This window comes from Syngnathus acus, chromosome 10, assembly GCF_901709675.1.
Source record: "Syngnathus acus chromosome 10, fSynAcu1.2, whole genome shotgun sequence".
Taxonomy (NCBI): domain Eukaryota; kingdom Metazoa; phylum Chordata; class Actinopteri; order Syngnathiformes; family Syngnathidae; genus Syngnathus; species Syngnathus acus.
Genome location: NC_051095.1, coordinates 15,976,790 through 16,004,098, shown reverse-complemented (window position 1 = coordinate 16,004,098; position 27,309 = coordinate 15,976,790). Strand labels below are relative to the sequence as shown.

Here is a 27,309-nt window from a genome sequence, read left to right as displayed (position 1 = left end):
GCTGAAATCTTGCTCACTCATCAAGTGAAATAAGTTTTAGTATATCTTGATCTGATCTTCATCTTTACTTCATTTTAACTTTGTTTTTCTGATGTGTGGTGTACCGATCTGTAAATAAAAGAAAGCACTGGAAGGAAAGCATCTCGCTTGTCCATTGAGCAGATGGACAACAACAGAAGCAACACCAAATTGTGATAGTTTGTCACGTATAATATTCATTTCAATTTCAAATTACTGCTCTACATTAAATATAAAGCCGGTAGGTGGAACAGCAACATCTGGTGGGGCGCTGCCAATACATATGAGTGGCATTTGTTTGCCATATTCGTTATAGATGAGGACCAGGAGACATCGGGAGATTTTGGCAGCGGTGGTGCAGTCATCCTCCTCGGTGACCAAGAGGAAGAAGCCACGCAGGCTCGACAGAAGAAGAGACGGGGTCGGATCCACCCCCGGGAAATCACAGAAGACGACGACGACGAGGAAGATGACAAGGATGACGAGATGGGCTACGTTTGGTAGCTACGCCCCCCCCCCCCCTCTTCGGTTCTGACACTGTCATCGGCCAACCGGGAAAAGTCCAGCACAGATTTGAAGCCATTCCAGCGTCTCTTCCAGCGGCCGTGGCAGCAGTCCATCTTTTAGCTGAACTCGCTCCTTTAAACTTCGTTCCTCATCCGACTCTCTCTCGCCGGCAGACCTCATTCTTTCTTTTCTAATGTCTCTCTCAAGACAGAGAGGAAACGGAAAGCCAGTTCCATTTTAGCAGTCCCTCAATGCAGATCAAGCTCAAGCCTCCTTCTTTTCTGCTCTGTCCCGCAAACATGCAATTATTAACATGTTCAAACGTTTGTCTTATCACAATGGCCTCGCTCTGTTTGCCCCAAATACAAAAGCCAATAACTTGGATGTAAATATGGACAGAGCAGTCCCCGCTGTACATTCTTACAATATTCTTCCATACTGTTCATGTTCATTGATATTCCTGCAAATCCACACGTTCCGAGACGGCTCCCTCTTACTCGCTCCCTCTTTTATTTCTCGGAAGATTATAAATTATTCAACTGTTGATCTTGAATGTCCCAGAAAGAGCAGGTAGCAATGAGATTTAATGTGTCGTCGTTGTTGTTGCATGTTTCTCATCGTGTTCCTGTAAAAGAGAGATTTACCTGGCTTGGCTCAAAACAGAACGTGACGCCTATTTGGCTGCTACAATACTATGTTGCTATGTTGATGCTGTCTAGTGTCCTTTATTTTTTGTTCTTCTCCCAATCTCAGGAGGTAGGAAGTTGCATTGCAGAGCGATAACAGTGGACGTAAGCAAAGTGTCATGACAGCAATTTGTTATTATGCCAGTAGGTGAGCTAGGGCTGCTGAGACTGTGCATGGACACTAAGGAAGGTGCTGCCCCTGAGCTGGGAGGAAGTCGTGGGAGCAGAGAAGAGGCTGTGTTCTGCCTCCCAACACCATGTCGACCAAGTGAACGTTTCTTTGTTAGTTTGACAATTTAAGTAAAGTTGCACTTTGGGTGTCTTTTGAACATTACTGCTGTCTGTGTGATCCGTGTCTTCACATAAATGAATGTCCTTCCTTGTTCAAATATACATCTCCACTAGTGCTGTGCAGAAATGTGTCGTAGTTCGTTCACTCGTTAGATTGGTCATAATTATAATGCGTTTAGAGTTTGCGAACTCGGATAAGATGGTGTTTTGTTGTTGCCGCTAGTCCTCTGACAGTTACAGATTAGCTAGTGGGGGGAAAGGCAGTTGAGGTGAAAACTTGCTTCCTACTAAGAAATCCCATGTAGCGAGGAGAAGGATGACTAAAAGTGGCCAGTGACAATGTACAGTTTACATTCTTACTGAGCTCCGCTGCTTCAGATGAATAATATCGACCGCTGGCCAGTGTATGGCAAATGGCAAGAATGCTCAAAAACCAATGCAAGAAATCTGCCAAACAAGCACTCTTATCTCCAGAAAAAAAAGTCTAATCATTCATATCTCATTGAAGAGATGCAATTCACCCCAAACCTCGGACGTCTGGCTTTGTCTTTCGTCCAAGTGATAACACAATATAAAGGAGAGAGGCAAGAGGAGGGTCTGCTTTCTTAACCCCACACTACTACAATGAGATTATAATTAACAGGGGATACATTTTACGGGGGCTCTAATCACAAAACCCAAAAGATTACTAAAGCCAATTGGGTGTGATATGGCTTGCTAAATGGGACAGCTGATCCCACAGTTTTGAAAAATCCCACTCCACAAGCAGATGCCAAAAAAAAAGTCTTTCTTCCAGCTTTGCTAATTCAACATCTTAATGTGACTGAAGGAGATGGAATTGGTTTATTTTTACTCCCAACGCAATATCAGCTACAAAACGATGTGTTCATCACACACTGGGCCCTCACTTTTATCCATAATGTGTTCATTATGTCCCTCGGCTCTCCCACTCACTTCAATCAGTTCGTTATCCTTAGGGCCTCTTTTCCCCTATTTCACCCCCTTTATTGGTTACTTTTAGTTTTTCCAAAAAGGCTCCCTAGTGAAGACCTGCATTTGGCTGGAAGTGTCACTTATATAAAATAATTGCTACGAACACAGTGTGCTGAAAGATAACACCAAAATTGTATTGTGAGACAAATATCTTTTATGACAGTATAATTTGAAAGCTCTGCTGCAGTGTTGTCTAAACTAGATGCACTGAGGGTCACATACAAAAAAGGCCGCAGGAGCCCTTTTGATAGTCTTCGCATTTAGTTGTTGTTTTTTTAACTCATGCTAAAACCAGTCCAGTCTAACGCCATGTATGCCAAGCAATTTTTCCGTCCATCATTTTCTATCCCCGTTTTATTCTATTTCATCCATTGGCCATTAACTGGCTCTGTTTAATACAAATCCCACTGTTTGTGATATAAGTGCTAACTTTGTATTTCTGCTGTTAGCCACCCTGCAGGTCATGTTTACTCTATTTTTTTTTAATCTGCTTTGCAGTCTGATCACTAAGGGAAAATTCCATCTGTATTGCTTTGTTGTCATGCCACAGAGCATCATACAGACTAATGACTGGAGATGCCGGCAAATTGTCAGGATTTCTTTTACTGGCAGTCGTCATCATGTCTTTTTTGATGTTTTGCTCCTTAGATGTGGCATCCGTCTGTACTTTATGTAGGCCGTGTTTATGACTCACTTCAATAATGTCAATTCAGAGTGCGCTGCATCTCGATAATCGGAAAACACTGCTTTGAGTTTTGTCAGCAAATCGGAAATTGATGTAAAAAAAAAAAAAAAAAATCATACCTTCCAATTCATTTGCATGATTCACTGGGGGTTTTTTTGTGCCGATCCTCATTTGGGTTGTGGGTAACTGGCGCTTATCCCAGCTGACTTCGGAAGCTAGTCACCATAGAATCACAGGACACATACACGAACTACTCACGCAATTTAGTGTCATCAACAATGTGGCAAATAATTGTTATACTTACATTTCAGAATGGTATATTTGATAATGTATATTATTTTACAGTGTTAACTTTGTCATTAGAAAACACATTGCCCATTTGGGGGGCTGGAATGGATTAATGGCATTTCCATTCATTTCAGTGCAGGTGATCCTAATTTTTTTGTTTTGAGTTTGAGTTTTGAGTGTGCATGCTAGGAATCAAATTCGTAACTCAAGGCACCACTGTACTTGCAGGATGTCACGGCCACTGGCCATGAGACAAAATGGCCACTGGCCATGAGACAAAATGGCCACTTTCCAAAATGTACTGCAGTATTTTCACTTAACACTCACACTGGCTGCATAATCAAAGACCGATTGGAACGTGCGGCCACTTGGGGAGCGCAATTAGCTACCTGGCAGAATTCAAAGCAGTGAGCACTCGTGTGCCCCACGGACCAGATTGAAGGTTCATCACTGAAACTTTCCAGAAAAATTGGCATAGACGTCGTAATGAGTGGGGATGATCCCTCACTAATCTGTCACAGCCCACCACTTCTACTCACGGACCCTTTCATGCTCAACCTGCTTGGAGCATGTGAACCCTGCTGTGGATCATTTGCATCCAAGTGCTAACCCTAACCCCTCCCTCATTTAGAAAGTGCTCACACTGTTTTCATTTAACGCTCTGCCAGTTAGACGGCTTTCCCATGACAGCATCAAATTGTGCAGGGGCCCCTCAGTAAATGAACTGAACAGGAAATGAGTCGTGTGCAGTTGCAGTGATGATAAATTCAATTGAAAGTGTCAAATGAGCCAACCAAATTAAAAGGAGTTTCACACCTATAATTGTACTTTCCATTAGTCTTATCTATTTGTTGCAAATGCATTTGTTACCATCAGCGCCATCTTCCATGCCGGGAGCTCTAATTCTATTGTAATTGTTCATAAAAGTTATTCATGCAACGCAAATGTGACTTGCTACAGAGTGACGCCAGTGCCATCTGGTGGAACTTGTCATTGTTTTCTTATACTGAAATTCTATATTTCAGGACTAAAAGTAAAAGCAGTGGGATTTTAAAATGTACGTCCATCAGTTTTCCAAACCGCTAATCCTCACAAGACATGTGGGCCTGGTAGAGCCTATCTCAGCTGTTTTAGGGTTAGGGTTAGTAGTAGGCGGGGTACACCCCTTACTGGTACACTCTCACAGGTCCGGCCAGGAAGAACTTCTAAACTCCACACAGTAGTTTTTATATTACGTTGCACCCCATCTATTTTTCTGCATGCACCGATTCAGATTACAGGAAACACCTTTAGCATCATGGTTTTATTTTGTATCAGAGTACAGTGTCATTTGGGGGCAGGGTCTATTTACATTTGAATAAAGGTAGTGGGTAATGAGACCATTAATATAATTTTGCAAAAAGAAAGGCACACAAGAAACTCACAGAAGAGCTAGTATCATGAATGTAATGTAATGTTTGACTTTTCCCTCAAAACAAAACATAACACTTCGAAGAGAAGACCTCCTTGTCTTGATTTTTATAGAAAAGGCTTTGGAATTTGGCTGTCGATGGAAGGCATACATTACTACGTTTTTTTATTTTTATTTTGTTCTTGTTGTTTCTGACTTAAGTGAAACGATATGTTAGAGCTTCAGTTCCTCAACTGACGAACTCATAGTGGGCTAAAAGATGCTTTCACCAGCGGTTACTGAGGGCAGCAACTTCCATGTCCGAAATACGTGGCAGTCTACCGCTGGCGCCGCCTTCCAGGTATCCAGACTTTACACTGGATGTGTCTGAAGGTCTCCTCTTGCTCTTGTTCAGGTCTGAACAAGATTATTTGGTTTTAGTGTTGAAGAAGGGTCACATCAGTGATGAAAAATCTAGCTATGACATTACCTGAGATGGCCAACAGCATCTTGCGTCTGGCTCCAAATGTGGACACGCCCACTTCCTTCAGATCATCATCAGACAATGTCAGGAACGTCTGGTAGTCGATCTAGAAGAACACCAAGGTTGTTATAGTTAATAAAAGCGTCTGGTAGTTGATCAAGAACACCAAGATTGTCACAAAAAAAAGTAAAACTGCAATTATACAGATTATAATTTTTTTGTTTTGTTCATGAAATAAGATACATGTGAAAATGCAGTTGTTCAAAAAAATAATTGGAACTATATCTGATGTTTATAAAACTAAGTAATAATAGAAAAAAATTCAGGGTTCATTTTAAATGTATTTATTTCAGTACTGCTGTTTGTCCTTATGGAAGAAGTTCAAACATCCGTTTGAGAATTGTAGCTTACTTTACTTTATTACACAATATCATAGTGACCTTTTGTTTAATCTTGCACTCAGCAAATACACCATATAATAAAAAATTAACACTAAACTAAAATTCTCAAAAGATGAAAACTAATATATTAATGAGTGGACCGCTAAACACAAAGCCTGTTTTCCTTTTATTTTTTGTTTACCTCCTGTTGCTCCAACACATCAATGTACTTCATCAATCCCAATTGGCTGAGGAGCTCCGGAAGGTCGTCCATCATCTGGGGGGAGGGGCTACGTTGACTGCAGGTGGATGCCCTCCTTGATGAGCACACGTCGTCAAAGTAGTTGCAACCCGGAAAGCCCTCGGCTGTAGGCAACAGGGCCATACCTTAATATCTTTCGTTGTCCAATTCCTACTTCTAAAAGAACCGACTGGGACTCACGGGGTTTGTCATTTCTGTTTCTGTTGGATGTGAACGTGGGGAAGTGGAAGGAGGATGAGGAGGATGTCGGTGGTGGGGAGGATGGAGAAGAAGAGGAGGAGGAGGAAGATGAGGAGGCGGGCTGAGATCCCCGTCTGTCCCTCCAGTTGTCCGAATTACTCCCTTGAGACGCTGCCCCGCTCTGATTGGCCCATGACTGCAATGATGCAATGAGTAAATTTCACTGTCAAATTATTATATTACTATCACTATTATATATACATATATATATATATATATATATACACTACCGTTCAAAAGTTTGGGGTCACAAAATTGTTTGGGTGACCCCAAACTTTTGAACGGTAGTGTAAATATTATTATAATAAAATATTATGAATTAAATATGATAAATTATATCTTATATTTGTATAAGATTATATATAATCTATGAATATAAGTATACATATATATTATAAGATTTTTTACACAGAAGATTATATATATAATCTATAAATAATTATCTAAATAAATATATACACTACCGTTCAAAAGTTTGGGGTCACCCAAACTATTTTGTGACCCCAAACTTTTGAACGGTAGTGTATATATATTCACTTCACTTTTAAATGATGTCAGCTTTTATGAATGTAATATGTACCTTAGCAGGGAAACACTTAAAAAACTTGCTGTTATTATTGTTCCTGCTGACCAAAGTGGTGCAATCAGGCGACAAGCATTCAAGTTCCTTTTGTTCACCACGTATAAACAAAACCGTTTGTCAAACAGTTTGAGAGACACAACAACAACAAAAATACCTCAGGGAAACTTTAAAAACAGTACTTAGGTATCATTTGTTGAAAAACTAGTGAGAGCCGCTCGTGTTAAGCTGGCTAATTGCTGATTTGTACCTGGCTGCTGCTTGTGCTCAAGTAGGGTTTGTAGCTGCGACGGCTGATGTTCCGCAGCTCCTTCACAGCTTCTGCTGGCATGGACTTTGAAAAGCCCAGACCGCTCCAAGTGTCCGTGGGTGTCCGGACTTCAGTGACCACTGGCTTTCTCTGCATTGCTGGAAGGAGACAACACAGAAAGCAGTCTCACTTGGGTAAGTCAAAGTAGAAGTATCTTAGCAGAATATGATTTAGGTAGTAATAAAATAAAAGACACTTTTTAGACTTTGTGACTAAATTTTTTTGTGTGACATTATTTAATGCAACGTTTTTGTGCAAAACGTTTTAATTGAACCATGTAAGTTTATTTTGCTTTCCTATGTTTAAGTACACGATTAATGTTCGAATTGTGCACAATTTTACAGTAGCTTAAAAATATATAATAGATACCTTTTATGAATAAAATCTCTGCTTCATTTTTGATCAACGGTCATGCCTTCTAACTATTTTTCACAATAGGTGATATTCAACATTTGAGAGCCACTGGTTTAGAATGGTACTAAATTGATATTCATGTTCTGATTTTACTGAATTAATAGTATTATTTAATGTCATTTATGGATTTTGGCTGGGGAGTTTTTGAATTCCAATATTTTGTCACTTTAGGTAGCCCTAACAGGCACAATATCCATTGTGACAAGGCATTGTTGTAATCACATCCATTAGTAAGATTATCCTCATCACCAGATCATTCCCAATTGTAGTCATTTTGGTCGTCATTTGCTGCTTGACTAGTTGAGTCACCCGCAGGTGCTCCCATCTGGAGAGTGTTCCGCATCAGTAAGGTACTGTGTGCCTCGTATTCTGGACAGATTTGATGATTTTTCCGCCTTGTGCTTCCAGTATAGGGATAAGGTCAATGAACAATTTCCTGGAATGTTACTTTACGTTGATAAGTAACGAACATGGTTAGGGGAAATGTATGTGAGCAAAAGCATACATTTTATTTTATGATTTATTATTATTTTATTATTTATTATTATTTTATTGTTTATTATTTATTTGTTTGTCATGTTTTGTTTTGCTCTACAAGACTTGGTGTCAGCTCAGTCCTAATTAGTCTGTCAGAATTTAGCATGTGGCAAAGCTTAGAGTCTAGGGATTGTTTTTTCAATGCAATTGAGTTCCATGCAAACTACCGTAATTTTCGGACTATAAGTCGCGGGTTTTTTTCATAGTTTGGGTGGGGGGGCGACTTATACTCAGGAGCGACTTATATACATATATATGGTTTTTTTTCACTTTTTTGGGCATTTTATGGCTGGTGCGACTTATACTCCGGTGCGACTTATAGTCCGAAAATTACGGTAATAAAAGACGGAAACTATTTTGTGGGAAGTTGTCAAAACTCTTATTGTATGTAAGTAACGTTAAGTATATTTCAGTCTATATTGTTGTACTTACTTTTACAGATGTAGTATATGCATTGAATCAATACTTGGGTTTTTACACTACTATCTGTGCTAAACAGAGCAGAGTGTGAGTAGCTCTATCTTACACACACTTTAGGCAGACTCATTCAATATGAAGTTGTTTGAAGACAAATCAGTGAAATAGCATTTGATGGGCAGCTGTAAATAGCTGTGGGAGACTAGCCATGGCAAAACAAGTCAATGCAGTCTGTCTATCATTGCGGTTGTTCAAGCTCTACTTCCGAAATTCATGGAATGGACAAAGTAGGCTCAGGTATTAAATAATTCATTGGGAGCGGTACTTCTTGTTGCCAGTCTTTGGCATATTAAATCAAGCTCAAATTGTTGAAATTGAGACACAGCACAAAAACAAGCAGAAACTGAGAGGTGTGTCAAACCTGTAACAGCACACAGCCAAGAGGGTGTACGTTTATGTCGTGAAATGTGTGAGTTTGCCCCAGTTGGCCCATTCAAACAGCAAATTCATAATCCCATAATAAAGGCAACACTGAGGGAAATTTTGACCCATTTTACTACAGATCTTCACTGGGGCACCGTGTGTGTGTGTGTGTGTGTGTGTGTGTGTGTGTGTGTGTGTGTGTGTGTGTGTGTGTGTGTGTGTGTGTGTGTGTGTGTGTGTGTGTGTGTGTGTGTGTGTGTGTGTGTGTGTGTGTGTGTGTGTGTGTGTGTGTGTGTGTGCGTGCGTATATATTAAAAGCCGTTTGACTTTACGGTGCATCCGCGGAATACGGTGGGTCACAGATCAACTGTAAAATGGGCTTTGGTTTGCACTCTTTGCTTAGCACCAGAAGCCACAGTACAAGACAGGAACAGGAATGAAACATTTAGAGGCACTAACCTCTGGTTGCCAGCAATTTCTTCTTCTCATAGTCATAAACCTACAGACCACAAACAGGATATAAAGCAGGTAAATAATGCATGGAATTGAAACGCTTTTCCATCCTCTGAGTGCAGGCAGGTTAAACCTCATTTATACCAATACTTACACCACATCCTGCATGCGCCGTTAATACTTTTGCTCGACTTTGGAGTGTGAGGGATTACACAAAAGATCTCAAAAGGGCCCAGAAATCAATCAGAAAGTAAGACATGCTGGTAAAAATGCAAAAACGTTAAAGCATGTCTTCCTTCTATACTTGTACTTCTTGAAAATGAGTTTGCTGCAGTTGTGTCCACTCGAGCATTAATTTGCACGGCTGTCATGTACATTGGAAGAGTGAAAAGCAAGTCATGTGTGTTATTTTGCACCTCCAATTCTGAGACGTCTGCGTAAACATCCCGAGACATTGTCACGTCTTTCCTTAGGCTGTTCCTCCGCTCCATCCTCCCTCGCTCCATTTCTGCATTCAGCATCCTTGTGTTCAGGAGATAACACATACACAAGATTAACTTGGGTGGCTGTGTGGAAGCAAATTAAACCGCGCAGAACACGACAAAACCAAGTACAAAGGAAATCGTAATCGCAGCATTTAGGATTTGCACACATCTGTTCCGTATTATACTATATGGATGGATGGATGGATGGATGGATGGATGGATGGATGGATGGATGGATGGATGGATGGATGGATGGATGGATGGATGGATGGATGGATGGATGGATGGATGGATGGATGGATGGATGGATGGATGGATGGATGGATGGATGGATGGATGGATGGATCAATAAATTAAATAACTGAGCAAAGGGAGTGAACATGCTAATTATTATAAAGATTCAATTTCAGGATTTGAATTGTCTTGACCCTCACCTGCACGTAAACGCCTGCCCTGTAGAGTGGCGTCTGGCTTGGTGGAAAACTTTGTTTATCTCGGGACCCTGCAAACTCCCTCTCCGACCCATCTTTGTCACCCTGGGTCCGCTGGGGATGTTCATTGCATCCTCGGATGACATCATCATCACCATCTCCTTTGAGCTCTCATCATCTGATTGGCCAGACTGGTCATCATTTTCTAGGATCTAAATAGAAAGGACATCTTGACTTAATGGATGTTCTTTTCTTCCAATTGTCAAAGCTATTAAGCACCTTCTCCAATGGACGACTGTCTGTTCCCTTCAGTCCTGTCCTCCCTTCCTCAGTGGGAGCGGGTAGTCCTGGTGGTGGTGATGGGCGAGCCTTCATACTACTTAGAACCTCCGGAACGAATGCAGGTGCAGGGACAGGGCCTGTTGAACATAAGAGAACACAGCTATTTGAAAATGATATTTCATTAAAATGTCAGTCTGTCCAGAAATTATTGGCCACAATTATTATCGCTACTTCTACAATGTAATGAGATAAAGCACAAGAGTTGCATCCATCGACCCAAATACAGTAGTCTATATTGTTCTGTTTTGAAAGATATTGCCAGAAATGTATTGATTTAAAAACATGTTTATTATGATGCTTGTAGTTTTAGTGAAATTATGTAGAACTGTACTTGTCACCTTCTATGTTTTTTTTCTCATTTCTCTTTTCTACACTTTTTATAAGTACTAGGGATTTTAATTAAGTGTATATATTTGTCAATGTCAATTGTCATCGATTGTAAAATCCCAAAGAGCAGACAGTGGCAAAGAAAAGCTGGATGACAAAATCAAAGTATTTTCAAAACTTTTGTGTCCTCACTCCTTACAGTGTGCGCAAAATCTCACCGTTTTCCGAGAGACGCAGCTGCTGGAGTAACATGTTGAGCCAATAGCTGGTCAACTCATTGCCAGCCAGAACGGGGTCAGGTGCCACCTTGGTTACCTTGGTGGAGTCACAAGAATCCAAACCCAACAACAGCCGACGGGCCTCATAAAGACATTGGATGTTCCTTTCGAGACCTTTCACCACAACTGACTGCAAAATGTAAAATGTAAGAGGTTTGTTGGTAATTGTAAGAGGTAACACAAGAGAACGATGCACAACTGAACTGGGTTAACATTGTGCTACCTTGTTGGTCTGCTTTACTTTGGGTTTGACACTAATGAAGACTCCAAGGTTTTGCATCATCTGAGCCAGCGCACAAGGATCTGCCTCCACATCTTCCCGCATGTCAAACATCAAGCACACAGGCAGACAGTCCTACGTGTACACACACACACACACACACAAATGACACAAATACATAGTTTCCTGAAAAAAGTGTGACGAGTAATTGGAAAGTTTTTTGTCATAGTACTAATAAAGCATTTATAATGTCATTCTTGGCCATGTGTAAAACTTGATAAGGGTATCATTATCGTAATATGACACCAATTGAGCATCTTCTTTTTCAGAATGTTTGCTGCGGTTTCTATATTGGTCCTCATCACACTGATGCTGGTGTATTTTTTTTAGGTTAAATGTCCTTACTGTGTGACAATGACACCACGGTAGTGATACTAACGACTCACTGGCAAATGATTAACTGTTTATGTCAATGCAGTATTGTATTTTGCCACTATTCTGCTGTTTTAGTGTTAACGTCACTCTATGCTTATTTTTTAGACTTTTGTGTATACTTCTGTGCTGTCGTCCTTTGTTAGACTGCCAAGTATCTGGAGGAGGCACAAACATGGAGTAGAGAATACAATATATTTCAAATTGCTCCTGGAGCATTTGTGCCACTCTATATGCCTCTTGTATGTTCTCCATCCTCAGTTGAACCCTTCACCAACTTATCCAAGAATTTCAAAGTTTATTTGTTTATGTTTGTGCTACCATAAGTCTTTGTGTTCCAGAGTGTGAAACCAGTGTGCTATGCAAAAGTCTGGAAGAGAAGTACAGAGAAAGAATACAAAACAATGCACAAAATGTGATATTTTGAGGATGGAAATAGGACTTGGCTCAGTTAGTGCCATACAGGCTGTGTTGTTATGCTGCAACTCATACTTTGACTGTTGATTTTCATTTTTTCAGAGAGCAAAAGAAAACTTACCATGAGCTGCTGCCGGGCCAGACACACTCCATCCGGGCTGCCCTGTATGATCAGTGAGGGGAGGTTCTGGGGTGCGCTGAGGTCCGGTAGAATGATTTGGGTTTGAGTGTGATGCATAACGCTCAGGAAGTGAGCTCCGTTCTGCCCCAGCAAGAAGAGATGCTGCTGTGAGGTGACGTCAAGCTGGCTGGTCACCACGCTCCCTGTCACCTCTGATCCGACAAGCAGCTCCATCAGAATGCAGGTTGCCTTCTGCCGTGTCATACATGGAAACACTTGTCTGTGGTTGCAGCTCGTGGGCGCTCACCGATGCTTTCTGACGCTCATGGCGCGCTGACCTTGACTGCAGAGGCGTTGCCCTGCAGGCCCCACACGGTGCAGCAGCTACCAAAGAAGGCAGGCTGCGCCTGAGGCTGTGGTGGGATGGCTCTGAAGCTCACGCTCACCCCCAACGTCTGCACCACCTGCTGGATGAGAGGTGAGCCGGCATCTGGCACAGGCTGAGGAGCCAAGCTGACCGGCAGGTCAAAAGTCAAAGTCAGTGGCTGCAAATCCTAGCATGTAAAAAGGAAGAGAAGAGGATGAGATGATGTCAGATAAACAGACCCTTTTGACAAACACTGAAATTGGCACAACTGTATACAGTAATCCCTCGCTACATCGCGGTTCATTTATCGCAGCTTCAGTACATTGCGGAAAAATATAGAAAATTCAAGATAAAAATTCTAAATTGAGTAATTATGGCACGAATGTTGCCCGCATAATGCGGCTTGGCACACTGGTTAGCATGTCCGGTTCGATTCCACCTCCAACCCTCCCTGTGTGGAGTTTGCATGTTCTCCGTGTGCCCGCGTGGGTTTTCTCCAGGCACTCCGGTTTCCTCCCACATCCCAAAAACATGCTTGGTAGGCCGATTGAGCACTCCAAATTGCCCATAGGTGTGAGTACGAGTGCGGATGGTTGTTCGTCTCTGTGTGCCCTGCGATCGGCTGGTTCGGGGTGTCCCCCTGCCTACTGCCCGATGACTGCTGGGATAGGCTCCAGCAAGCCCGCGACCCCCGTGGGGACAAGCGGTATTGACCATTCTTGTATAGTATGGACAGTTTCTCAAACTGTGTCATGTTAGTGGTGCTACTAGTGGCTTAAGCGGTAAGATTCCACTGAAAGCCCAGGTGCCAAATGTACAGCCCGACACTAAATAAACCACTCACTCTAATCCTCCTCCTGGCCTCTTCCACTCCCTCGATGGGTCCAGCAATCGACACCTGGTATAGTCATAAAGTGGAAAAACGTTTTGCACTTGTTTTCTTTTATAAAGGTTCTTAATTGTCTGTCTTAATTGCTCCCTTTGGTTTTATAAGCACACCTGGTTGCTTTTCTCCCCTGTAGCATTGTGGCGGTTGGAGTCTGGGAAATGGATGTGGCAGGAAGTGGCTTCCATCACCTTCTTGATGTTTCCGCCACCTTTGCCGATTACATGGGAATGCTCCGTGTAGGCCACGTCCATTTTGAGGGTGACCTTATTTACCTGAGTATGTAATCAAGACTTCATTTTATATTGCCACTGATGTACTAAATATAATAACCGTTTTAACATTGCAATGAGTACCCTTGTTTCTAGAACTTCTAGAATCTTCTTTTTGGCTTCCAGAACATTGGCTTTCTTCCCTTCCACCTTCACATGTGGGTCTGCAAGAGGAAACAGCTTAGTAAGATTGTACAATGTAGTTTGACTGCCAAGCGATTGATATAAACAGTAGCAGGGAACAACTAAATGGAGCTAATTATAGGATGTGAGTGACACTACAAATCTTCCACCTTTCTTTGACTTGGCTCCAATCTTCAACTTGGAAGGCCATTTCACCTGAGTGTCAGTTTCTTTCATCACCTGTGAAGGCCAAAACAATGGAGAGTGAAAGAGCTGCAAAGAGGGGGGAAGCCATCTGTCACTGTATGCTTCCAGAATATATGTAGCACGTACAGATTCTATGAATAGCAAGTCTCATTTGCATTTCAAAGATTGTAATCATTATACCAAGAAAACATGTTATCGCGGGATTTCTCATAGAGAAGCTTTATGCACCGATGTTAGCAATGGCCGCTGTCTACTGAGGAGGAAACTTTCATTAGTTTTGCCTTCTTAATTAAATGTGGCAAATTTGGTCTTGGACTTACTTTCTCAAAAAACTCCTCGCCAGTCATAGCATCTCCAGCTCTTGGTGCTGTAATGAACACAGTGAAAATAAATGAAAATAAAAAGGAGGGTATAAATCACTGCAGTCCCCTCTTTCCAGAATCAGCAAAGAGCCGCCTCACCATTGTAAAGAAATCGAGAAAGTACAAGTGCTGCAATGAATCAAGTTGTGCAATCAAATAGATGATCCTTTGAATCACTGCTGCATTGTAGCAGTTTTTTTTTCTATCACTTCACTTACAATACCGTTTAAATAATGCATGACAAAAAAAAGTCAACTGTACATACTGTATACTTTTGAGAATATTTACAGTTTGCTTTTTTTTGGTCCCCTTTCAAATGAGTCCTGTCAGACTGTCCTCCAACTCTCCAAACTTTAACTTTTGTGTGATCAGCATTAAACAATGTTGACAACTTTCAAATGTTGATATTAGCTAAGCAACTGGCACAAAAGGAAGGAGAAATTGCTTGGAATAAAAAGAATTTTAAAAGGCCATGGCTCCACGGTGACATTTACAAGGTTGGGGGGTAGTTCTTAGACTGCCCCTCCCACCTCCATCACTCAGGGTAACCCTGGCTAGAGCTGAGGAATGGGGAGAGAATAGTATAGGGTGGAGAGAGAAGGTGGCAAAGATGGGGGGGGGGGGGGGACACACACATGAGCTTGGAAATGGCTACTGACGTTGTTGACATTTAGTGACGCAAAGACCTCCCACTCGACCACAAAAATTAGTTCACGGATACAAAACAGAGAAGTATTGAGGAGAAAAATCCACTCAAGTACCTCATGGTCAAAGAGAGTGGAATTTGACGAGATAGACTATTTACAGCCTGACTGAGGCTATTCATACACCATAAAGTATCACAGCAGAATTAGTGTGTCAACGGACAAAAGAACAGTCGACTGTTCTTAAGTAGGAGTATAGATAATTGTGTAAAAAAGACTGGTGAAAGAATTGATTCAAATCCTGTTCTTACAAAAGTTCAAAAGCACAGACTCTGTAGTGTACTTGAAATGTAAAAAGTAATGATGCATTTTGACTTTCACTAATATCACAGGTGTCAAACTCAAGGCCCAGGGGCCAGATACGGCCCGCCACATCATTTTATGTGGCCCGCGAAGACAAATTGTGCTTCAAATTCGTGTCATGAGTAGAATTGCAAATTGTCTTCACTTTTAATATCTTTTTTTTTATATTTGACCATTTTCTTCTCATCTGATTTGAAAACGAGTTATTTGTTAGTTTGTTTTGTAGCTTTTAGTGTATATAAAATGAGGTGCTCATACATTTATTTGGGTTGACAGTCATAATGGCCCTCCGAAAGAAGCTATGACTACAATGCGGCCCGCGAAAAAAAATTGTTTGACACCCCTGACTTATATACTGTACAATACACCTATTGGCAACTTGGCACAATAAAAAAACTTCCTGCAAACAAAATAATTCCTGACAAACAAAGAAATCAAACATACCGATATCTGTTTTCAAATGTAGCGAGTAAAAGTAAAAAGTCGTTTAGCAAGTAAATACTTAAGTGCAGATTCTTGACTGCTTGTATTTGGCTACTTCCCACCATCGTGAGCACGTACAGCATGTGCAGTGGTGACACAATGAGTCTCCACAGTGACACAGTGGAGGCATTTGTCATAAAGCTGCCAGGCTGCGATAACTAACGACGGCTGTTACCTCCTCATCCCAGACAGGCATGATAATAGCAATAAGACTTATGAAAGTATCACCCATAGGCTGTCATTAATCATTCATGATAATACATGATTTTACTGCATGGATGGTGGCAACAAGCAGGAGGCCTTGAGAGGCAAGCATTTAGGCTGGCCACAATGAAAAATCACCTTCCATTAACCCTCAAGCCTTGTTCAGTGTTCTTTATGGCTATTTTTGACCAGGCACGACAGTCTGTCGTTTTTCCTTTTGTATCAACGTTTTAACTAACATCAGTTCTTGTTATGAGTTCAAAATGTCCATCCATCCATCAATTCTCTAATGCTTATCCAGGGTTGGGGCGCAGGGGCAGCAGCCAATTCTTCCAGCTTTCACCGGGGCGTTCCCAGGTTAGCCAAGACAGTAGTCGTCTCTCCAGTGTGTCTCGAGTCTTTCCCGGGGCCATCTCCTGGTGGACCACCTCACCAGGGAGATGTCTTGGAGGCATCCTAATCAGATGCCTGAAGCATCTCCTCTGGTTCTTTTCAAAACAGAGGAGCAGCAGTCTGATTCCCTACGGGTGACCAAACGCTGTCTCAAAGGGAGAGCCCCGGCACCCTGTGGCAAAAATTTATGTCGACAGAATCTCTGCATGGATCTTGTACTTTCGGTCATGAGTCACAATTTGTGATCATAGATGAGGTTGTGAAGGAGAATAGATCCGATTGAGAGCGTCACCTTTGGCTCATCTCCTTCACCACGATGGACTTATACAAAGTCTGCGTTACTGTTGATCTGTCGATCTTTTGTTCCACTCTTCGGTCAAGGCCCCAAGATACTTGAACGTAGGGCAAGCTCTCATCGCTGACCCGAAGACAGCACGGCACCTGACTGAGGGCCATGGTCTCAAATTGGATGCTACTGATTTTTATCATTAAATGCAATTAATAAACACAATTCAATAGAATTAAAAAATATATTTTCTTTTACTTTAAGGACATTGTGCTGCTTCATGTGGTGCGCATGCCTTGGCCACCTGGGGGCAATACACAGTGGATATTCACCATTTCCGTATATTTTTTAAAAAAAAATGATTTTTTTTAAGGATTTTGTGTGAATTTTTTCCCCATTGCATTTTGAAGGGCATCAATTCGTAGTCCAGCCACTGTACATGGAGACAGTGGTTACAACTCAGTAAGCTGCAGTTAGTCATTCTTCGCATAGGCTAAAGAAAATATGGCTTTTGGTATCAATCTGTCTACACTTGTGGCTCCACCCTTTGTTTTTAAATTTTCATTGCCAAAAGAATTATAACCCCAAGAAAATGATGATACTCGTGAGCCCGTTTATGGCGTTTCCCACTGAGTCGGTTTGTTTTATGTTTAGTTTGATTTAAACTGGGACTGGAAATAAACAACTTTTGAAGAATTGTTCACGATCTCCCTAAGTGCTGCTTGTTGTGAGGTGAATTGATTTGAGTTCATTTCCCTCAGACAGTGCTTGAATCAAAAATGTTTGCTTGTGAGTCAAAACAAAAATTTAGAGAAACGATGAGTCATATATTGAAATACGTAATACTGCATAGAGTCAGCATAGAGTCCAAAATATTAAATGATCTTATGTGTGTTGACTCACCATACAACATGGTCTCCAACTTCTTCCTATTGATCCTGAACCTCTCCTCCACCCACTCCGGATCCACACTCTGACCTCCAGCATTCTCCTGCCTCGGCTCTGTTTCTTCCTCCTCTTCCTCATCCTCTCTGTCACAACAGGCCTCGCTGGGCTCAGGCTTTGCTGCTGAGTCGGGTTCTACGCTAGTTTCCAGTTCAGGCTCCGGTGGTGCTACGGCGCCCTGGGTGGGAGAGCTCTCCTCGGGGCTGGTGGTGTTGGCCATAGCAGGACTAAAGCCCTCGTCTGTGTATGTGTGTGAGCGTGAGGATGTGTGTATGTGACCAAGGAGACGAGGGGAGCATGAGGAAAGAAAAAAAAAATGGGGGGGGGGGGGCTAGTGACACCCCCCTTAAATCCCCCCACCCCATGAGTTCACAAATTTAACCTCTCTCTCTCTCTCTCTGAGTGGTGTGAGGCCCAACAATGCATTGACTGGGATGTGTAATCGAGGGCAGTCGGTCAGCACAGGTCATATCTTCTCTAGCCGAGGGGCTTTACACACACACAAACACACACACAACAATCTAATAAATCGTCAGTAATCTCTACATCAGTGTTCCACAAGTCAAGGACTCACACACGCACGCATGCACACACAAGGGTGCACACGCAAGGGTACACACGCTCACACACGCGCGCGCGCACACGTTGAAAGCATCCTCACATGAGAGCTCACAGCTAACAAAATAATCACGCTTTCCTGATCCTGAGGGGTTCTGCGACATCTGCCAATTTTCCCCTTACATCGAGTGGACTGTATGAAGTTTCAAAGAGGTTTCAACATCAGTTTTTACTCGCACTCGTGCACTGGGTTTAGCTTAGATCGCTATCCAATATAAGGTTTATAAATAAATTGGTAACTACCAAAATATTTTTGGTTGATTCTGTAATGCTTGAAACATCGGTATGTACAATAGTAATTATTTAACGAAAATTAATGAAAATATAATTTTATATCTTCAATTTCAATAAAGAAATAAAAAATTGTAAAATATTATGTTTTCTTCATTTATGATGGCAATTCAATTTTTACTTGTATTCTTGAGAACAAATCCTTGCAGTGCTTGAACGTCACGCTTTATTTATTCGGGACGTCTTATTGTGCGGATCTGTGCCACATTAGGTAAACACGTGAAAAACAAATACCTCACCCTGTCATGCATGGTATAAAAAAGATGACGCCCACAATGTAATTTGGGAAGTTAGTGTAGGTGTATGAGGAATCTTTATTTGTTAGAATGAGATGCCCGTGCTTTTATTTTTTTGCCTCAATAAATAAATGGGTTAGGTGAAAGACTCAAGGACGGTCACCGTGACAACTTGTCATAAAGCTATTCAAAGTTTACCCTGGATTCAAGGCGACATAGCACCTCACTCCCGTTTCGCTCTGGAGGTGTCATATATGTTCAAAATCCAAAACTAAAACCCAGGGTCTGTCTACCGCTCATTTAAATCGTTCACCACAGGGTAGCGCTGTTGTACCACTCAGACGTTTTCGATTGCGTCATGTCAACCACTTCCGGGTTGCTCCTCACCGTACGGCACTCATGACTTTGAGTGCGGTACGTCGTTGTAACATCCGATTAAAGAGGTAACACTTCTGCTTGGAGTTTGAGAAATGGGAAGATGCTAATTATTCGTTGATGGAAGTTGCCGTGGAATAGAAGAAGAATTATGTGGCGGGTGAAAGGGCTCGCATGGAGAGGTAAAACGAAAGTCAAGAGCACCATGGAAACTTCTTGAGTGACGCCGACATCTGGCCTCATGTTTATTTTGATCACTGTAAACGCTACTTAGGTGTTTTCTAATGTTAACCTTAACATTTTTTGTGTGTGTTCATCTTGGGTGACCAGATTTGGGTTTCTGAAAAGGGGGCGGGGGTTCATCGGTGTAACGTTATGAACAAGTGACATGGTGTCTATATAGCAATTGCATTTATTGGCCCGAATAACGCAAAACAACATATGCACAATAACAAAAACATATTTACACTGTCAAAAATATAATTACACTGACATTTTTTAGTGTTACACTAAGTATTGTGTGTGCCTGTAGGTCGTTGGCACTTTCATTTGCCACAGACACGCAAGTACATGACAAGCTCCTCCCTGAACGTGCATTTTCGTTTCGGCATTGCTTGTAAACACTCAATGTAGACTAGCTAGCACAACCCTATTTCCTGCCTTATTTGCGAACGTACAGATAAACCGGGAATTGGAGTTCAATTCTATTGACAATGTACTGTACATGTATTATGTTTGAGGCAGTCGAACAAAAACCCTGACGATTTTGAAATTCCCCCCGGACATTTTTGTAGGTCTCAAAAGTAGGACGTGTCCAGGAAAAAGAGGACGTCTGGTCATCCTAGTTCATCCTGACAATATTCAGAATTAGAATTGAGTTTTTCTTTGCCGTAATTTATGACGTTTTTATTAAAGTGGCCTAAATATAATAAGCAAAGCTTTGCTGTCAATAAATCTGTACCTGTACTTTTTTGTTTGATAAAGAGCTTGGATTTATACATCCATTCATATGTTTCTTTGTTAAACTTAATACGTGACAGGTCAGCCATTCTGTATTTTCTTTTAATGCTTATGAAGACATAAGAGAAACACTTGAACATTTAAGTGTAAATGCTTATATTGAATTCCATATTATTCCATATTACCCAAACTTATTGATTGATTAAGAAAATGTTCTCTTCATTTGAGTCAAGTTTTGTGATTTTGTGGTATTAATTTTAACACTTTACAATGGATACTCAATTGCACAATAAACTTTGCTGCTTCAAATAAATTGCTCAGAACTCCATAAACAATACAACCAATGAATGGATTCTTTGACTACCTCCCAAAATTCATTAGCAGTGGAATTGGAAAACATTGGTTTGTGTGCTTGTGATGAATGTTTCCTGCTGGTGTCTTTGCAGTGCTGCATCGATACCACACCAGCACCCCATTGCGTCTCCCCCAGAATCACCATGTGGAAGATGAGGTCATCAACACCTCCACTGTTCTCTCCACCTCTATAAACACCTCTGACAGCAGGTATATTTTCGATCATAAGAAGCCATGTTAGAACTTGAAGTTTTCAATTTTCGTTCACAATTAGATGTTTTACACATTCGTCTCCTTCTGCAATGCTTGCCTGATTCAAATGTTGAATTTTATCCTGCATTCATCAGTTCACCAATTCAATTAATTCCACAGCGTTACAGCTCAGAAGTACTAGTATTACTACAAAATTGCATTTTGCAGTTTAACGCTAGTTTGTCCTTGGGTAGAATTACATCACAAATATTTTGCCCTTACAAAGTGCTTTTTTTTCTCTCTTTTGCCTTGATGTTTTTCCAGCTCCCATAAAGAAGAGGATGGCGAGAGGAATAAGAAACAGCGGGCCTTTAAATTCAATTCCACCAAGCTGCCTCGTTACACCGCTCTCGATGCTGTCGGATGGGTATGTCTTACTCTTTATAGGAGTATGTGACTCCGAATAATCTTAATTTACTTTTTTTATTATTATTTCAAAGAAAGCAGACTTTCTGATATCGTCCTAAAATTCAAGATATACCTTTGAAGTCGTTCCTACAGTACCTCTCAATGTTACTTCTCACTTACGGTATTTCACCACAAATAAATCAAAATGCTGCAATCCAGATTGCACGGAAGTTGAAATAACCCACTTCAAGACCTGAAAGCATTCCACTCATGTAAACAAAAAACATAGCGAGCACCAGTTTGACTGTCCACAGTTCTGACAAAAACACTTATTGTTCTTATTTTCTTGATCATATTTATCATGATTTCGAGACTCTAAGCCGCGACTTTTTTCTCAAATTTTGAACCCTACGTTTTATAGTCCGGAGCTGCTTATCTATGGATTTTTCCCGTAATTTTTGTCATGACGAATACACTTATACACTCGTAAAAAGGCTGTGGACCGCTGTTGTGCTGCACCGCTTTGCTGGGCGGTGGGATATGTGACACGGTCACTGGGGAGAAGAGTGGTGTGTTGACCGCATGTCCATCCGCCAGGCAAATAGTGCCGTATAATTCATATAAAGAAGAGACAGAACGAGATCAAGACAGACATTACTGAAGAAAGGAAGCTTTTATACACAAACCCTCTTTGTGGGGGACAAAAGAAATGCACATGATGCCGCTTTTAAGTTAAAGGCAGTTGATTTGGCTCTTAACATAAGAACTAGAGGCAGGCAGTGTTTGTAAACAAATGTTAAGTTACGTTGTTAAAACTTTAAAAAGGCTTTCTGTGTACCGTCTTTCTTTGTAAATAACTTGCGGGCACGTGCGGTTTATAGTCCGGTGCGGCTTATATATGGAACAAAACCTAAATTTTCCCCTAATTTTAGCTCGTGCGGTTTATAGTCCCGAAATTATATACAGAGCAGATGGTGACGTGGACCCTACCATTGTTTTCTGCATGTTAATGAAGTCAGGGTGGATGCATTTGTCACAAGTAAATAAAATGAGAACAGAAATGCATTTTGGTTCGATTGAACCTTGAAATAACAAGTGATCAGGCTTTCCACTACAGTAAAAAGCTGCTGTTTGGTGACGCTTGGCGTGTTCACTTTAATTTGTCATTTGTAGCACATTCAACGATCCACCACTTACGTTACTGATGAGAGCACCTGTTCATTCACAGGGTGCGACGGCAGTGCTGTTCATGCAGATCTGCAGGAGGATCCACTCCAGTTTCTCTTCATGTACTGAGCCAAGTCCAACTTCTGGAGTGTGGAAGACACCACACACTTTGCAGAAATGTGGTTACCGCCTCCTGCTGGATACTTGTGAGCACTGCATGTTTGCAAGTTCAATTTCCTCTCCTGAAAATCTTATCAAACTTACCACGGCCTATTTTTTCTAAATTTTATTTTGAATTATTTCATTTCGGGCTGGTCTTCAGTTTCAAGGAATGAAGTGGTCCTACAAAGAAAGAGTGTGTTGTGTCTGCACAATCAGTCCTTGGATCAGAGCAGTAGCAGCAACAGTGTTGGACGTGATGCAGCGGCAAACAGTTCCAGTGAGCAGAGCTGCCTGACTTCTAACGCCACCAGCTCAGGCCATCAGGATGTGTTGGGCCATGATTCGCCTTTACAAGGTGTGTTCAGTAGTTTATAATCGCTAATGGGAGCCTTTTGATGGCAGCAAATAATTACTTTCCTATTCGACGGGTCTATTTGTTGAAGACACGACGATCCTCCCTTCACTTCAGCTTTGTTACTTGGCACAGAGATTGAGCCAATACTTTTATACACAAGGCTTTGGCCTAACCCTAAAAACAGCAAAAACAGTTTTCAAACAATTAACAAAGAATAGGTTCCCCCCAAAAATCCATGAATAGGAGAATTCACAAATACTGAATCGCAGACAGGAGCTCTATAAATTTTAATGTGACCTTTGTGAATTAATTTGACATTAATGTTCAAAAGTTATTTAGACTGACAAACTTCGCTTTAAATAGCAAAATCGGAACAAATGTTTCTTTTTTCCCGCTCTCCTGTAGGTGACGCCTACTTGTCTGCCTCCTGCCCGCAGGAGAATGTTTTCAAGAAAGACGGCACAGAGATGACGGATGATGTTCGTGACAAGGTTTACAATGTGACCTCATTGAATTAATCTTTATTTATAGCTGCCGTTGTGCGAATGTGACTAAATGTGATTTGGTTTTCAGTCAATGTTTGAAGGCGCAGACGAGAAATTGGCAGAAGCAGCACAGAACCTCGAAAAAGTAGCAGACAGCAGCGTCCCAATAATCCTAAACATTATTGGTATCAATTACATCTCCTCAACTACTTGTTACTCACTGAGCCAGCTTTCTTTCATAACCAAAATGTATTTATTTTACACAACATTCTTCCCATGGTAGTTTTTTTGCAATATCTGTGTGTTTGTTGTTTTCACCTAAATTTCTGTTTCAATTTTCACCACAGGCCTTCAAAGAGTCAAAAGTGGAAACGACGAGGAAGCTTTCACGTGTTTCTTGGCGGCAGCTCAACAGGGCTACAGCAAGGCTCTGTTTAACACTGGCGTCTGTTACGAGAAGGGGAGAGGAGTTCGCAAGGACAAGGAGAAGGTTTATTTTCTATATTGCTTTTCCTCATTAGGGTCATGTGTGAGCTGGAATCTATCCCAGCACACTCTGGGTGAGAGGCAGGGTGCATCCTGCCACTCAATCCCAGAGCAAAATCACTGGCTGAATACACTTCTGTTGTATTTATTTTTTAAGTTCAATACATTTACATTTGATTTTTACAAACTTTTTTTAGGTGGTACACAGTACAAAATGTTTGAGAGCCACTTGAAGACATGTAAAAAGCTCACACTCTACCACAATGTAGTAATTTAAGTTCTTGCTTTCTTAGTTGTCTCAAGTCTCCTTTTTCTCCTGTTCCGTCCTGTAGGCATCCCATTACTATTGGCGGGCAGCAGCGGCGGGTCACAAACAGGCACAGTACCGATGCGCAAAACTGTTCCTGACCAGGAGCGGGTACGAGAGTGAAGAAAAGTTGAACACAGCCATCAGCCTCCTCGAGAAGGCTGCTGCAGCAGGTCTGACAAAGGTGGGAATCATCATCACAAATCAATGTTACTTTTCTTTCCCCAATATTGTTTCTTTTTTTTTTTTTTACCTCAATTCCTTTCTTTCAGGCTCAGTTATGCCTAGCGTCTGTGTACTCCTGGGAGCCAGTGAGAGATGCCAGCAAGTCAGTGCATTATCTGCAGATGGCAGCCGAGAGCAATGTGAGCAACCTTCTTTATGCTTACAGCCTTCTTAGGGTTCTTGATTTTTTATTAAGAACTTTACTTTTCCATCTGCGCGAGTACTTGGAGGATAGATCGTTTGAATTCTAAATGAAATGAAAAGGTGTTTCAATGAAATGAAAAGGTGTTTCAATGCTAGCATCAATATGTATCCAGAAAGAAACCAGCTGTTACCACAAAATGTAAAATTCAGAACTGTGCGAGAGTTATAATATTCTCCATATTAGCTTAGATAAACACAAAAACACAACATAGAAGCACAGTTGCCAGAGGGTACAATCAGTGGCAAAATGACAAATTATTGTATTACAAAAAACAGCACACTTTGATCAAAGGTTTTAGTGCTTTTTCCATTTGTAGAGTGAGGTTTTAATGTATTGTTTGACTTCATTTTCAAAAATGCAAAAAAGGGCTTTTGACTTGTGTATCAACGTTAGTGTCTTTGCATGCAATTCAAACAGAAATATACAGATATGACTAAAAAATTCAACAGAAGTGTTTAGAAATACTGCTGTAGATATTAATATTTTGTATAGTCAAATAACTATATTAATATATTTATAAGTTACCACAGCAGATATGTGTTAATTGATCGTGAAGCTCCTTTATATGACCTGGGATATTTATTCCTTCCTTGTGTTTAGGATAATACTGCTCTGCTCCTTTTGGGCCAGTGCTATGAAAGCGGCTTTGGGGTCCCTCAAAGCCTGAGAAAAGCAATTGAATTGTACAAACGAGCGGCTCAAGCAGGCAACAAGCAGGCTCAGCTTTCACTGGCATCTCCCATTGAAACGGACGGTGAGTGAAAGTGCATGTTGTGTGTCTTTTGATTAAATTACTGACTTTATTGTATCTTCTGCAGTGTTGCGCTCCATCCGTTCTTTGCCATGCTTTTCTGTGTTCGACCGCGATCTTCAGCCACCGATGTCCTCTCTGGCCGACGACGTGCGTGTTGACACAAGCCCTTCTGGCACCCTTCCCTTCCTGCCTTACTGCTGGAGCACCGGGAGCATAGATATGACCCCAATGCTCTCTTGTCCCGCTCTTCATCTTCATCCACAAGATTTGGAGGGAAAATCCTACCAGTGGATGGTAGGGGTTGGCTAACTGCCAAGTGCAGCACAAAAATATATTATCTGTTCTGATATATTATGGTTTTATTATGGTTGCACACGTGCATACTGTAGTTTGAAATGCAAACTACGGTTATCCGATTGCAATATTGATATTGGCTATCGATCCGCTATCAGCCCACAAAACAATTCAGGATGATATTGGGCTACATCCAAAATCTCCGATACGAGCACTCGTAAACAATATACACTGGAGCCTATCTCAGCAGTCTATCAATCTGTAGTTCTACATAACACCTATGATGGGTGCTCAACAAATGCATGTGTGCATTTTCACTAGAGTGTTACATGTATACATGCAGGATGGTGAAAATCAGTGTGTGTAGTATTCAGTGTTGTACCTGAACGCCTTCAATAAACGAAAGTTCATAAACTCGTTCATAATTTGGACGAATGGAAACTGAACGTAGTGCATTTTTGCTTCGTGAACGCGTTCATTCCGGGGCCAATGAATGGTTTTGAACGGCAGTTCATTTATTTCAAGGATGCCAGGTTTTCTCTTCTTAGACTTCAAAATAAAACCATGCTAAACACACTGTAAACAAGGCTTAAATAGACAGGGGGGAAAAGGATATGGCAACCCCGACTGCAAACAGTCACACGACTCGAGCATCATCAAAATGCGATGTGTTTCTGAAGACGATGTAAACACGTCGCGCGACGAGCATCCCCACTCGCCCTTTCTTGTCAAACGGCAACAATAAATTATCCTGTGAGAGCATTCAGGAATTTGAGAAGTTGTAGTGCTCTCATTGGCATTGAACCACAAATTACCTTTTTGTCATTTTATTTGCGCTTTGCACTCTTATGTCCCAAATTAATCTGGGTTCGATCGAACCCTAGGGGTTCGGTGAGTTGGTCTCAGGGGTTCGACAGTCTCCACTGAGGAGGTCCGAACAAACCTGATTTATTGTGTAAATTCTGATTTGCCAGTATGTAATTTGTTGTGAGTTCATGCATTCTGTTGGTTTTGTTCTTTGAACAGGTGATGTTCATGCACGGCTCATTTTGTGCCCCAGTAAAAAACATCTATTTCTTGAATTTAAAAAAATGTTTCAAATGTAAACTCTCTAATATTTAAATGACTCTCACAGAGGTATTCAACTCTTAGGCGTTGCTAGATTATATTTGCCCTTTGGCCAGGTACAGATATAGTCTGTAATTTAAATTTGCGAGTTTACTTGGTCTGAGTGTAGTTTGGCACCTCTATACAGTTCCAGAAAGGTGCACCTAATGATGCTGGCGGACGTCTTGACTTGCATCTTACCGGAAATTAGCAAGAAATACTTTATAAAATATTAATACAAATGGTAGCAGATCCATCTTATGCAGTATGTAACGCATTCACGTCTTCCGGTGTGAGGTAGGGCATAGATCAGGGGTGTTAAACATTTTTTTCACGGGCCGCATTGTAGTCATAGCTTCTTTCGGAGGGCCATTATGATTGT

At 41.3% G+C, this 27,309-nt stretch overlaps 3 protein-coding genes and 2 long non-coding RNA genes across 7 annotated transcripts in view; 4 read left to right on the top strand and 1 right to left on the bottom strand.

The window, feature by feature from the left end:
* The window catches only part of spock1 (SPARC (osteonectin), cwcv and kazal like domains proteoglycan 1), a 64,714-nt gene extending 63,169 nt beyond the window's left edge, over positions 1-1,545 (top strand). For all 3 annotated transcript variants that reach the window (XM_037261385.1, XM_037261386.1, XM_037261384.1), the window contains one exon: positions 335-1,545. In XM_037261385.1, coding sequence (XP_037117280.1) covers positions 335-522 — 188 coding nt within the window. In that variant the 3' untranslated portion in view covers positions 523-1,545. The remainder of the gene's footprint in view (positions 1-334) is intronic.
* Positions 1,546-4,756: 3,211 nt separating this feature from the next.
* bicc2 (bicaudal C homolog 2) lies at positions 4,757-18,231 on the bottom strand. Its single transcript, XM_037261363.1, has 19 exons — positions 17,905-18,231; positions 14,587-14,633; positions 14,230-14,299; positions 14,021-14,100; positions 13,778-13,939; positions 13,623-13,676; positions 12,750-12,965; positions 12,412-12,663; positions 11,445-11,576; positions 11,162-11,351; positions 10,554-10,693; positions 10,278-10,486; positions 9,775-9,880; positions 9,365-9,404; positions 7,055-7,212; positions 6,165-6,360; positions 5,925-6,088; positions 5,349-5,448; positions 4,757-5,275 (listed from the first exon to the last, which is right to left on the bottom strand). The coding sequence occupies exons 1-19, from the start codon at positions 18,164-18,166 to the stop codon at positions 5,145-5,147; spliced, it is 2,709 nt and encodes a 902-aa protein (XP_037117258.1). The 5' UTR covers positions 18,167-18,231; the 3' UTR covers positions 4,757-5,144.
* LOC119128697 lies at positions 10,686-26,882 on the top strand. Its single transcript, XR_005099063.1, has 3 exons — positions 10,686-10,695; positions 17,432-17,436; positions 26,749-26,882. It is a non-coding gene; the product is annotated as an uncharacterized LOC119128697 (long non-coding RNA).
* LOC119128696 lies at positions 12,813-14,223 on the top strand. Its single transcript, XR_005099062.1, has 3 exons — positions 12,813-12,889; positions 13,801-13,943; positions 14,063-14,223. It is a non-coding gene; the product is annotated as an uncharacterized LOC119128696 (long non-coding RNA).
* Positions 19,440-26,266, top strand: dele1 (DAP3 binding cell death enhancer 1). The gene is made up of 12 exons (XM_037261383.1): positions 19,440-19,648; positions 20,873-20,990; positions 21,297-21,399; positions 22,609-22,753; positions 22,870-23,064; positions 23,470-23,555; positions 23,638-23,734; positions 23,897-24,039; positions 24,368-24,526; positions 24,615-24,707; positions 25,373-25,526; positions 25,591-26,266. The coding sequence occupies exons 1-12, from the start codon at positions 19,618-19,620 to the stop codon at positions 25,833-25,835; spliced, it is 1,569 nt and encodes a 522-aa protein (XP_037117278.1). The 5' UTR covers positions 19,440-19,617; the 3' UTR covers positions 25,836-26,266.
* Positions 26,883-27,309: the final 427 nt, after the last annotated feature.